Genomic DNA, 14492 nt, shown 5'->3' with positions numbered 1-14492 from the left:
AAAGTCTCTTCAGAAGATGAAAGGGAAATTGACTGGGGTAATCTCCAGACATATTTTTTGGCAGCCCAAATGCTGAAGTCTTAGAAAACTTCAGAAGGCAACAAATCAGTGCACAGTCAATATCTGGTTGGATTTTATCATCTTTTTCACAGCATGTTAGCAAGGGAAGCACCATGATTTCCTTCCAGAGTGCCTCAGGGATTATAATCAAAAGGTTGTCACAAATGCTGAGCCCCACAACTTTAAAGCAAAAGGACAACACTTCGTAGCCTGGCAAAAACCTGTCTGAAGAAGGGCCTACTACATGAATGGAACCTATTTGGGAGCAAGAAGACAACATGTGCTGTGAATCTGGAGAGGGAAGGGAATGCAAATATAACACTTGTACATCTTTTGCTAAATGATCTGTGTCTTAAGGTGTCATATCTTTAAGAGGAGATGACTGTTAGGAGGGGATCTGTAACTGGAAGCACCAAGAAGTTTCTAGTTCATTGACAGAGCAGATTGCTTCTGCTGCAGACATCCATACAGAATCAGTGAGAGGAATCCAGGGGCTGCATTCAGTTAAATCGCAGGTTGCATTTGAATGTACGCTTTTCTCCTAAAGCAGTAAAACTCTAGGTGAGACTAGTCCTTACTAGATGGTTGGGGTGAGAATGACTCGATGAATGGAAGCCCAAGTGCTCCTTGGAGCTGCTAAGAAATAGGTCCATGCTCACAGATATTGTAGGACAGGCCCTACCAAAAACCACGCTATAATTTGGGCTGGTCAGAAAATCTTTTGTCTAATGGTTTTTCTGCATTGTTAAACTAGCTCTAGTTGCAACCGTGACCCGTGCCACTTTCTTCTCTATTTCTGGAGGAGACAAGACTGGAGTGGGTTTATAGCTCATTTGAGCTAAACACATATTACAAGGAGGAAGATTACATTGGCACTGACAACTGCAGAGTGACATATTTATATTAAAATGACCAGAATGCGCATTTCTTCCTGTTGTTCAGTACGTATGGGAGAGGGAACTGGGAAACTACATTTAAACTGGAAGCCAGAGACTTGCATCCAAACAAATCCAAAGTAAATACCCTTAAGACAAGGAAGTGCAGTGAATATTGGTTTCCAGAGACGTAAGGATTAAAAGAGACTGGCGATGGCCCTGGATAGATAAGGAGGATGACCAGTAATCTCAGGTGGTTTAGATACATTATAACCAAGCATTTGAACTTTTAGAATTGGATGCTTATTCAAGCTAAATAAGAAAACTTGGGATTCTTTTGAGGTTTGCTCTAATTAACACTCATTTTCCAAGTGCCTCAAAATACTCTTAGATGGCTACTACTACTTTTTTTTTTTTAAACACTAGAGTAAAAGTGTTACCTATGGAACATTTGAAATTGTCTCTAATTTTGTTTCACGCTCTGTCTGTCTTGTGTGGATTTCCTTTGAACATGATACCCGAGGCCCAGGCACATTTGCTACATATACCAATGAAATAAACAAAAAAAGGTAAAGAAAATTCCAGGAGAAACAGCAGAAGTGCTTTTCAAATCAGCTTCTGTTTTCAACTATAAGACAGAAAGGACATCAAAAGAGCAAAATCCCTTGTAGGCAATGCTTTATCTCTTATTTTCCTAGAGAAGTGCCAGGCTCCCAAGATACTACAGATTCCCTTTATTTTACAGGAAAACAAATTATTTTAAATATAACTAAGTATAAATATTTATTAGGCCTGTTTTGTATTTGGTTCTCTGAATATGAATACATCCCAAAATATTTCTTTTCTCTGAAATGTTCAGACTCAGGCAATGACCTGGAATAGGAATTAAATCTGAACAGAAAAACAAAAAGGCATTGCCTTCAAAAAAATGTTTTTAAAATCCCAGCAACCTTGCATCTCTACCCCACCAAATACTGAAACAGCTGGAACAGGCTGAACATAAACGGTATTTTAGGAACAGCAGAAGACCATCAGGCCTTGACTTGTCCAGTTAATGAAGCTGCATTACCTTTACCTTGAACTTTTGAGAGGCAAACCAAAAGACTGTAGCAGGTAAGAAATCTGTTTGCAGTGCCACTTTTTATGATCTCATGTGTGACTGTGACAGGGTCCTAGCTAGGAAACCCTGAGCCAGCCTCTGTCACGCCAGCTCCAATCAAGAAAGGGGAATTGGAGCTGGTGTAGTAAGTGCAGGCCTAAGTGGTAAACGGGGAACAGCTGCCAGCCTTGTTAGCCATGGGGAGAGGAAAGGGAGGAGTCAGGGGCTGCTCTCCCCTGCTAGTTGCAGAAGCCAACAGTCCCTGAGGCTGTAAACCTGACGTTGTCTGTAGCTAAAAGGTGATGGGAACTTCTACTGTAAACAAAGAGAACAGGTGATTGCACCAAAGCAAAGGTCTATGGCTGGTTTGTGGGTGCAGCATGGGCAGAAGCTAGAAGGGAACACCGGTGCCCTGTTAGACATGCGGGCTTGTCTGGGACCTTGAGCCAATGGATGTGGTTGGTGGCCCAGAGATGGAGGAGACCCTGCAATGGCTCGTAAAAGATGAGGAGCAGATGCAGAAGGCCCTGCAAAGCTTCCAGCAGTCCCACCAGGCTGAGAAACAGGCCTTGCTAACCTGTCAGGCAGAAAAGCAGAAAAACCTACAGGACTTTAAAAGAGAGCAAGACAGCATGCAGCAGCAATTCCTGCAACGAATGGTGATTCCTGCAGTAAGGGATGGCATCCGCCCACCAGGCTTGGGACTCTGTAAAATGGGCCCAGCAGATGACCCAGATTCCTTGGTTTGTTTGAGCGGGTAGCCATGGGCGCCAGATGGGATAGGACAACCTGGCTCCGTATCTGGTGGGAGAAGCTCAAGAGGCCTACATGGCCCTAAGCAAGGAACAGGCCTGGAATTATGGGATGGTGAGGGTGGCCATCCTGAACTGAGTGGGCCTGTCGGCGGAGAAATACCTTCAAAAGTTCTGGTTAGTCCAATGGATAGATGCTGCACAGTCCTGGGCATTCGCCCAGAGACTGATGGACTGGATCACCTGCAGGCTGAGGCCCGAGACGCAACAGTAGGGGAGATAATGGATGCCCTCATCTTAGAACAATTACTACAGGGCTGCCATGAGAATATCCGAGTCTCGGTCAGGCAACATCAGCCAAGTACAGTTGATGAAGCAGTCAAGTTGACCGAGGAGTACACGGTGGTAGACATTCCCCAAAGGGAGAACCGATCCTAAAAAGACAGAGGTGAGGAAGAAATTGAGGGAACCCCTTCCTGGGAAAGGCCTGAGAGGAAGAAGAAACCCTGAGAAGCTCCCATTAGAGTGGGCGTGATTATTTGCTGGCAATGCAGGCAACCAGGACATAAAATCAGGGACCACCCAGATACAGAATGTGTGTGGGCTGAATTTTGTGGCTGGACCAATGCTGGAGGGCGGACAAGGGGGTAGAGGCTGTCGTCCATCCTGGTGAGGAGGAAACGCCATAGGGGTGGATACAGTGTTTCAGCCCCCTTGCTCATCCAGAGGGTGCTGATAAAACTGCCCTGAATAATTCCAAGTGCACAGATTGTCCTGGAGTGTATCCTTGGGGACAGGAGATACTGCCAGATGGTTCAGGTGGCCCTAGAAGTGCGGGGAAGCTTTAAACGGAAGTGAGTCAGGGTAGTAGAGGTGTTACCATACCCCACTGTGTTAGGTACAGACTGGGGCCTTCCCCCAGAGGGAAAAGGAAAGGTTCCCTGTAGAAGGGGCGGGGTCCCCTAGACTGAGAAGCCCTGGGGAGGAAGAGGAGCAAGCCCTCAGGGTAGCAACCATGAGAACCCTAGACAATAGAGCCCAGATAGGGTAGATCAAGGGGAAGGAGGTGTGGGGAAGAGGGCCAGCCCAAGTCCCTTAGAGGGAGAAAAGGGGTAACTGGAGCTCCCCACAATGCAGCTCCCAGGAGAAGAAACAGGGACCCTGCATGGTGGCTTGGGAGAACCCGAGGTATCCAGCAGGAGGTTGGGATTGACCTTGACCCTAAACCAGAAGAAAAGGGGATAAAGGAGAAGGGATGCTTGCTGGGATGAAATTGGTGTGAGGACCTGTCGGTGGCAGCAGAGCTATAGGGACATCCATCCCCAGACCAGTGTACTTTTTGTGGGTGGGGGATGAAGGAACCTCCAGGAGATGCTGCTGGTGATTGCCTGAAAGAGAGGGAGAGGCTTCCTTGGACAAACCCTTCTGGATGGGGGTGGAGAGGCTGAGGAAAGATGAATCTGGTGGTTCATAAGGGGGCAGGTGTGTGACAGGGTGCTGGCTAGGACATCCTGAGCCAGCCCTCTGTCACAACAGCTCTAATCAGGAAAGGGGAATTGGAGCTGGCGGAGTAAGCGCAGACCTAAGTGGCAAATGGGGTACCGCTGCCAGCCTCATTAGCCAGGGGCTACATAAATGCTGGTAGAAAGAAAGCCAGGGGCAGAGGAAAGGGAGGAGCTGGGGAGTTGGCGGCCACTCTCCCCTGCTGGTTGCAGAAGCCAACCATCCCTGAGACTAAGCCTGGAGCTTTCTGTAGCTACAAGGTGGTGGGAACTTTTACTGTAAATAAAGAGAACGGGTGATTGCACCAAAGCAGAGGTCTACGCCTGGTTTGTGGGCACAGCAGGGGCAGAAGCTAGAGGGACCCATCGGCGCCCTGTTACAATCATACAGCAATCAATGGGCTCAACTGTTAGTTTTAATGGTGTAAATATTAAATGGTGGTTTGAGTAAGAAAGAAATAAAAATATATTTAGTTATTCGTTACATGGCTTATAGGCTAATAGTGCTTTGTACATAAACCATCCTGTCTCTCATCCGCTAGTCACTAGCGAACTAGTAAAGCATCCATCCTTTCCAATCCACAGTTATCCACACTAAATGACACCACCTTTATGGTAGATCCAGCCTAGGTAAGAGATCTCTGTCAGCCATGCTAATAAAACACGGGAAAACAATATGCACCACAGTCTCTCTCACACATAAATGTCAGACTGCTACATTAAATACCATTGCACAGTGAACACTGGGAGGGAGTTAAGTACCCTACTCTGTTTGCTCATAGATGTGCTATAGTAAAATGTTACTTAACAATCTCATGAATATATGACAGAGCAACATTCAGCAGCAGGTAGAACAATCCTCAGGTCTCTTACCAGATATTGCAGTCGCTGACGCTCAGTCTCAGGAGTGAATTCTGAAGACATTGGAATAATTTCTTTGTTCCTGATTATTATGGCCCTGCAATTGTCATAAAACATTGTCAGTAGAGACTACAGAAAATACTGGGACATGTGGTCTTCTTCTAACATTAGCTGGGTATTTATTCTGCTCAGACCACAGCAAGACAAAAAAGTGTCTTTCCCCCTCCCCCCAAAAACATTATAAAAAGAAGACGCCAACTCTTGCCCCATTTTATTTTTATGGAATAGCAAAACAGTAGATTTGCTTATGTCAAATTCAACTCATTCTTAGAGCTCAGAAAAATCAGGCACCCAAACAATAAGGACAGGAGTTATTTCAAGCCAACTCTACAAGGTATATTCTTATTCATGAAAGCCAGACACCCAGAGGAGATACTGCAAAATTACTGATTGCAGTACAACCCTTTGCAGGCTTTAATCCCAGCAGGGGCTGACACTCTCCAACCTGCTGGCTTCAGAAGACTCATGCAAGCCACTTTCCAGTTATTGATTGGTTGTATGTCATGTCAGAACATTTCTATTCTCGCAGCAAATGGAAATGGCAAAGCAAATCCTGTTTAACCCAAATCTAACTAGCTACCTGCCAGAGGAAGACAGGTAATGGGATGGCTATAGATCATCTGGCAGATTTCACACACATTTCTGCAAATGGCACAGAGAAAAGAAAATTCTACCAAATAATGAATATATTTCTGTCATCTCTATAAAATATCTGTATAAAATAAAATGCCACATTTGTCCCTTGTGTAACTGTTTCAGCTAATGGGATATACACCAGGGAAGAATTTGGTCCATAATGGTTTCTACTGTATTTACTGTTCATGTATCCATTCTAATAATAGAATTTTATTCTAATTTTTTTTTTATTATTTATTCAGCCCCTCAAGTGGTGCACTCATGGTGCGTTATATGGTGGTTAAAGACATATATGTTCCCAAAGATTTTATAATCTTCAAATCTGCCCATCTAGATTATTAGAGTATCTTAAAATTGGAACACTTAGTGCTGTATTGATTTCCCCCCCACTTTTGACATTACACTACACAAGTTGCTGTTATTTGAATGCAAGTCTTTACAGTTCCAACATCATATTGATCCCTCCTTTTGTGATCCTTTATGCCCTTTTCACTTGTGCTATTCATATCTTAATTCCTTTAATAATTTGATTCGTTTATTGACTGCTACCCTACATTGGGCATCCTAGTGGCACTGAAAAGCCATCAAAGTACATTGTATACACACACACACTTTGATGAACCTTGAGCAGAGATTCAAAAGACAGACCCTCCTTGGAAAAAAACCCTTAAAGTGCTGCTTTTCACAATGAGGTCCAGGGCATAACTACAATACATCACATCCCCATGAGTCATTTAATGTTATATTAGATTAATGTAACCTCCAAATCACTAGCTAATATGCAAATATAGCAATGACGTAATGGGACGATAGAGGGAACAAATGGGTTGGGTAGGATTGTAGGGGTTATGTGGAAAACGAACAGGGATGCATGAAGAGGTTGAATCTATGTTGCAGAGAATGCAGAAATGTGGGTCTTCAGTTGCAGGGGGTCTTGTAGTGGGAGGAAAGTGTGTGTGTGTGTGTGTGTGTGTGTGTGTGTGTGTGTGTGTGTGTGTGTGTGTGTGTGTGTGTGTGTGTAAGTAAATAGTTTTGATAGAGACCATGAGCTTATTGCTCTTGGTTTTTCTCAACTCCACATGCAAATGATGTTACAGGTTTATTAGTGGAAGTTAGAGGGGAACACACAGAAACCTACCCTACAGCACCACATTTGGTTCATGAAAGCTAAGAATCCCATTGCTACTAATATCAGAAATTCCATGCATTTTCTGTGTGGGGAGGGATTCTCCTAGTGCTAATAATTCAATCATTTTAAAAAGGGGAAAACACTGGGGAGAAATTTTGGCAGAATCTTCTTCTAAATATAGTTTAAATTAGTAATGGGTCTGCCCCCTTCCCCCCTCATTCCAGTCTGGTAAAAATGTCTTGGTGGAAGTCATAATTAGGCTTTGCAGTATGCCCAGAAGTTCAGCACCTTCATTTGCAAAACTGAAATAAGAACAGCACTGACTGTTTTGTGTGCTAGCAGCTTTGCTTTATTTTTTGCTAATGGTTAATTTAATGTGGCTTTGAAACAGAGACAACTGCTCAAATACATTAGCCAGTTTTCATAACCCTTTCATCTGTAATTTGACTCGTGAGTAATGGTCTGACACAGTTTGAAGGGTCTAGGGTTTCAGCATGCTGATAAATAAGTCTCTACTGAGCCATGCTAGAATGATCAAAAGATGTTAACAATTTTCTTTATCTTAAAAGAATGAATTGGAAGGATTCCGTGGATCCTAAATTTGGTCTGAAGGAGCTAATGTTAAAGTCAATGGGAGCATCACACAGATCAGTACTATTGTTAGACTATTAACTTATGAGTTTATTGTTTTCCGAAAAGCTACCATTTAAGAGATCTCTATCAAAACACATTTTAGGGCTCAGGTCCTTCCCAGAAAACACTGGAATATTTCCTATTTAAGTTGATGCCTGTCTCATGTATATATCTGAGGGTAGAATTGAGCCTCAAGGGACTAATATTGTGCACACACAATGAAATTCTAAGGTAGGAAAGCCAGTGTTTCATGGGCCTAGCTTGTTTTGACTAGATATTACAGCCATATGGTGTGAAACAGTACAGCCCAGCATGAGAACCTTGGAACAATCAATGCAAAAAGGTGACTTTAGGATGGAACTGAGCCTAAGTCCTGAATTTCCTTGAATTTTATTAGTGTTAAATATAAAAATCTAGAATTTATCTTAAAATAAGAGAGAGTTGCAACTGCACATAGAGTAAAATGGCTTGGACTGAGGGACTAGATAGCTCAAGAGATTAGAAATGGGACACTCGGGCTTTCACTTCTAGGTCACTGGTTTCAATTCAGCTCATATCAATAGTAGTGCTCAATATCCCATTACCATTCTTTCAAGCTATCCAGTACTCAGTCCAAGCCATTTAACAGCTACATATCACTGAAGGTTGTTACTTTCAGTCCACATCACAGATGCTGGCACCACAACTGGCAAGCTTGTTGGCGATCTCACCAACGGAGCTAAGGATTAAAGTTCTGGTCTAGTACTCATTGAAATAGAAGGGAATCTTTCCAATGAATCCAAAGGATACTGGATCAGTCCTAACTGGACATGGAGACTGACGTACCCTCTCACCGACCCCTCCATGACACCTGAAGTACTGCTGCTGCCCAAACAGAGTCTATTGTGTGGACAAGGCCCTCAATCTCCAGGATGATCAAGATCAGTACTACAATCACTTTAAAAATGACTTGATTTTAAGGGCGCCATCTTGTTGACTGACATGGGAACTAAAAACATTAAAATAACTATTTTGAAAAGTACAAAATACACATTTTTACAGTGCTCGGGGAACTCAGCTTTTAACTTTGTATTTCACATACCAGCAATGCCATAGATTCACAGATTCTAGGACTGGAAGGGACCTTGAGTGGTCATCGAGTCCAGTCCCCTGCCCTCTTGTCAGGACCAAATACTGTCTAGACCCTCCCTGATAGACATTTATCTAACCTACTCTTAAATATCTCCAGAGATGGAGATTCCACAACCTCCCTATGCAATTTATTCCAGTGTTTAACCACTCTGACAGTTAGGAACTTTTCCCTAATGTCCAACCTAAATCTCCCTGGCTGCAGTTTAAGCCCATTGCTTCTTGTTCTATCCTTAGAGGCTAAGGTGAACAAGTTTTCTCCCTCCTCCTTATGACACCCTTTTAGATACCTGAAAACTGCTATCATGTCCCCTCTCAGTCTTCTCTTTTTCAGACTAAAACTCAATTCTTTCAGCCTTCCTTCATAGGTCATGTTCTCTAGACCTTTAATCATTCCTGTTGCTCTTCTCTGGACCCTCTCCAATTTCTCCACATTTTTCTTGAAAGGCGGTGCCCAGAACTGGACACAGTACTCCAGTTGAGGCCTAACCAGCCATGTTATAGCATTATTGCTTTCATCACACATGAAGGATGTGTGTGCATGAATGTATGTAATAAAGCACAATGGCTTCTGGAAATGCTAGCTCGCAGAATATTGTGGGATTGTGGCTGTGTGATTTTATACTAGAAATTCAACTGGCTGAACACTTACGTTTTGGAGGGTGTCCCAGAAGCAAGCCGCTTTAAGGGAATAGCTAGATAGAAAACTACTGGATTGGGAGAGGCTATTGTTCACACAGCCCATCTGGTTCTGCCATATTTAATGTTGACATTTTAATTTTAACTACATGAGTGAGACATAGTGCAGCCAGAGGGTGAGGTTGCTATATGAGGCTGGGTGATTCATGTTTGTAGGGAATGAGTATGTCAACACTAACAGAATATTCCTAGATGACAAGGGTACTTCATAGCTGATAAAAATTCATGATTGCTATGATCTGAAGACATTTTAAAAAAAAGCACTTACTGCAGGAAATGAAACAAGAAGTGTCAAATACCTTAGGCTCCAAAATGTATTTACTTTTAAAGTTCACTTTTCTTCCAGCTTATGGACTTCATGCTGTTCCCTGCCCAGAAAAACACTACTTCATTCCATAGCAATTAAATAAATGGGAAAAAACCCTGTTCATATATTTTAAGGGCAGTGGGATCATTGGATCACTATTAGACTCCATTATACAGACCATAGAATTTCACCCAGTTACCCCTGTATTGAGCCCAATAACTTGTATTCTTAGTGTAGACCCTACATAAATAATACTGTGAAATTGCACCATGTGCTTTTCACAGCATGTCCACGTGGGTTCTACAAATAAGGACAGTTATTTTTAGTAGCGTAGAGCTAGTAGAAATATACAGAAAAATATATGTATTTAAGAAATAAAAACCAATTCAAGTATTTAAAACTGGATGAACAAAAACCTGTTAGTGCTACCTCTTTTCTGACCAGGTTAATCCATGGAACGTACTGCCTGATCTAATAAACTCCCTCCCCCAAAAAAGCCATACAACTGATGTGCCCGAGTGTCCATGCTTAAGGTGGTGCAGAGCGAAATCCAACAGTATTGCATTTACCTATGGTTGGATGGGCCAAAGCCCAGTCCACAAGTATATGAAGGGAAACTATGCAAAGGGTGAAAGCGTAAGAGGGGTACATGTGAATTCTTCATAAAATGTTCTCATTTTTATTTCATTTTGACTCAACTGTGCATTTCATTATGGCCAACTGAATGATCTCTGAGCGTGTAAGCGCTGTGTCCAATGCATTCTCACACATATTTAAAGTTCTGTTTATTTGTCATATTCAATGCCAATACCCTAAAGCAATGGTTGGGGCAAGATTTTTACTTTCTGCCTTTAAATTGAATGGTTCAATGGTTGAATGGTTCAATGGTTTCAACAAAAATGGGTAACTGGTCACTGCATTTCAGTGTTGTTCCTGCTACTAAGGATTATGAGGAAAATCAATCTTTTACCCCTTAAAAATGCATAAAACACTTTTTATATAAAAACGTGAGAGAGAGAATGCACGCACAGGGCAGAGGAGTCCCCTTTTAAGAGGAGGCAATCATCTGGGAACTGCCAGGCATCCTTTCTTGTAAAAAACATATAAAAGAGGGAAACTCATGCATTTTAGAGAAAGTCATTGTTGGTTACTCTCATTTAATCATAAAGAGAAAGGAACACTTCAGTGAATAAGGTCAAAAGTGTAATTTCGCTGCTGTTGTGGGTCTGTTGGGAATCTAGTGTTCAAAACAAAAGAGGCATCTCCTACTGTTGAGTATTCATGGGATGCCCTGATTCCATTACACACTTTTTCAGCTGAAAATGATTTGAAACGCAACATTAAACTGTACATTTCTACAATGGAGGATAAAATCTGGTAGAGGTGGCAAAGAGAAACCATTTGGAAAACACTTTTTGACAGCGTATATCACTTCCAAGCCACAGGAGGATGTTTCCATTTTGTCAAAAGGTGTTGAGCAGTGGGGATTCTGTACATGTGAGGCAGAAGTGTCTGACTTGTCTGAAGAGGTATTAGAAATGTGTCAATGGAAAAGAAAGAGGGATTAGAATGACAGAAAGAATAAGGAAAGGTTTTATTACATTCAAAGGCAAACAAAGAAGTAGATTTTAATTAGTTGTGTCACAAAATAGCTGAGAAAAACATGTAAATCCTGTAACTGTGGAATTGGTCTAATGCGTATTTTTTAATAAAGATCAGAAATCACAACTGCTGGTTTCTGCGATGCTTAAAACAAATCAGCTATATTTATCGTTTTAACAAATTTCTAATAAATAAAAATGCTTAGAAAATTACCAGAATAAAATTCTTTAGATGTTCCTGTATATAAAAGAGAAATATTGTGTAAGAATTTTGATGGGTTTAAATATATTAAAACACACCACCTTTGTTTCCCTTACTACTAACTAGACTAGTCTGCTATTAATACGACACAGATTGCTTTCTCAGTGTCTTACTTCAGCTGGCTTCTACAAACATCTTGCTATATCAGCGACATTCATGGAACCATAGCACCAGAACTATAATTTTACAGATTAAGGAGGACCCAGCAGGACACTAAAATAGACCATAGTGTGAAATTTAGTTAGCGGTTAACAAGGATGAGTTCCAATGGTGACATGTCCATAATCAAAACCCATAGGGGGTGAAATGCTGGTCCCAGTGAAGGCTTGTCATAAACAGATAGTTAAGGGTTAATGTCTCTCTTACCTGTAAAGGGTTAACAAACAGGGAACCAAACATCTGACCAGAGGACCAATCATGAGACAAGATACTTTCAAATCTTGGTGAAGGGAAGCCTTTGTTTGTGTTTTTTGGGTTTGGGCTTTGTTCTTTCTGGGTCCTGGAAGGGACTAGACGTGCAACCAGGTTTCTTGCCAATTTCCCTGCTACAGTCTTTTATATATTTAGAATAGTAAGTATTTAGTAAGAAAGGCGGTTATAGTTTTTTGATTGTTTTCTGTATTTGCAAATGTGTATTTGGCTGGAAGTATTTTAAATTTTATTTCTGCTGGAGGAGGCTTTTTCTCCAGTTTCTATAAGCTGACAGACCCTGTAACTTTTACCATCTAAATTACAGAGATAACTTTTACCTTTTTCTTTCTTTTTTTTTATTAAAAGTTTTGTTTTTAAGACTCATTTGATTTTTTTCCCCTTGTTGAGGCTCAAGGGAATTGAGTCTGTACTTAACAGGGAAGGGGAAGGGAGAATCCCTTTGTTTTAGATTCACGGAGCTTGAATCTGTATTGCCTCTGGGCGAGGAAGAAAGGGGAAGGGGGGGGGAAGAGACATTCCTCCCTGTTTTAAGATTCAAGGAGTTTGAATCACGGTAATCTTCCAGGGTAACGCAGGGAGGGAAATCCTAGGAGAGGCAATGGTGAGGAAAGGGGTTTACTTTCCTTGAGTAAGATCCAGGGGGTCTGGGTCTTGGGGGTCCCCAGAGAAGGTGTTGTGGGGACCAGAGTGTATCAGGCACTGGAATTCCTGATTGGTGGCAGCTTATCAAATCTAAGCAGGTAATTAAGCTTAGAGGAATTCATGCTGGTACCCCAACTTTTGGACTTTAAGGTTCAGATTGGGGAAAGATACTATGACAAGGCTATAGCAAAACTCCCACAATTCAACAAGAATGTTCATTTACACTGGAGGCTTCACCCACTCATGTCAGACAAGCTTGCAAATGCCTCATCTCTCCTAGATGCTTCCACGAGCATAACATACAATCAACAAAATCCAGAATCAGGAAGAGTCAGAGCAGATGAAATTCTCTGTCTTTCTTTCCACCTACTCTCATTTCACAATCATAATTTCTTTACATTCCTTAGTGGCAGCATCATACCTAACCCTTGCATATATAATTATTCATATACAAAATCACAAATACTGGATAATTTATCTTTCAACTGAACAGAAAAGCTTTTCTTTTACTGTAGTTCTCATCGATAGGGAGTACATGCTGCTGGCCTCCTCCATAACCTCTTAGGCTAGCTCCCTATGACGATTGAAACAGGGAGGTGGAGTGCTCACCAACCAACCAAAGAGGAAGGCAAGATGCGCAAGAGTATCTACTATAGATTCCCCTCCTTCCCCTCAATATAGCTGATATTCAGCTCTTTCCTTCTGCATTCTCAGGGTCAGAGAGCTGCAGTGAGAAGCTACATGGCTCTGCCACTGTATGGATTCTGTGGAGGAGGTGAGCTTATAAACCTAGCAGATCTCCCTAAGAACAAGTCTACAACACAATATACAGAATTTTCAGTTTTCATTTTCTTTCAGATTGTATGATTTACTCACATTTACTTTTGAATGTCTATTTCACACTCTTTGTAAGTAGGGCACTCTGGACAAAATAATGGTTGCTAATATATTTCAAAGCCTCTATTCTGATGGGTTGATTTTTACAAAAAGATTTACACTATTTTTAATGCAGAATAACAATTCTGTTTGCATAAAGGAGCAGTCCTTGTGCATTTCAACAGGAGGGCTTATTCCTCACTCATACTAACACCTGAGTTGATCGGCTTTCTCACTGCCTCAGAGAATAATGAGTATGGATTTTCATACTGAACTCCCCTTGTCAATCAAAACACAAACACCTATCATCATCAGTTAGAGAAGACTCCTAGCTTGGGGGTCCCTCACTCTGCCCTGGTTATTTCTTGTGTGCAGAGGTTACCAAGGTTTAGCAGGAATCTCCAGGAGTTGAAGTTATTGGAATTAAAGGGAAGGTGTCTGGAAAGATATAGAGTTTGATTATCAACTTCTGCACCAGGATTGTATGCAGGTATACAGAATGAACAACATCTATTGACCTCAGTCATAGTTATCTGCACAAACCATATCAACTCTGCAAGTATACTATCCAGCACAAATTGACTTTCACAATTAATAAATATTTTTAAAATGATTCCAATAGTGAATTTGTCTTCTTCAGGACGAGTCTTCTCCAGGTTGGTCTTGCTGGTCTTTTGATTGCAAAAGCTGCTCCAGGGGGTATACCTATCTCATAGAACTGGAAGGGACCCTGAAAGGTCATCGAGTCCAGCCCCCAGCCTTCACTAGCAGGACCAAGTACTGATTTTGCCCCAGATCCCTAAGTGGCCTCCTCAAAGGACTGAACTCACAACCCTGGGTTTAGCAGGCCAATGCTCAAACTACTGAGCTATCCCTCCTCTCCATTCTTCTGACGGAGTTCATCTCAGCTTGGAAAAGATTGTCCAGATTCAGCTGGA

At 41.8% G+C, this 14492-nt stretch overlaps 1 protein-coding gene across 1 annotated transcript in view; it reads right to left on the bottom strand.

Annotated features, from left to right (window-relative positions):
• Window positions 1–14492, bottom strand: part of PPM1H (protein phosphatase, Mg2+/Mn2+ dependent 1H) — a 223599-nt gene that overhangs the window by 51732 nt on the left and 157375 nt on the right. The window contains exon 5 of the mRNA XM_030548855.1: window positions 5162–5246. Within this exon, the coding sequence (XP_030404715.1) occupies window positions 5162–5246 (85 nt within the window). The remainder of the gene's footprint in view (window positions 1–5161; window positions 5247–14492) is intronic.

Source organism: Gopherus evgoodei, chromosome 1 (genome assembly GCF_007399415.2).
Source record: "Gopherus evgoodei ecotype Sinaloan lineage chromosome 1, rGopEvg1_v1.p, whole genome shotgun sequence".
Classification (NCBI taxonomy): domain Eukaryota; kingdom Metazoa; phylum Chordata; order Testudines; family Testudinidae; genus Gopherus; species Gopherus evgoodei.
The sequence above is the reverse complement of the archived record's forward strand: the minus strand, read 5'-3'. Positions and strand labels throughout refer to the sequence as shown.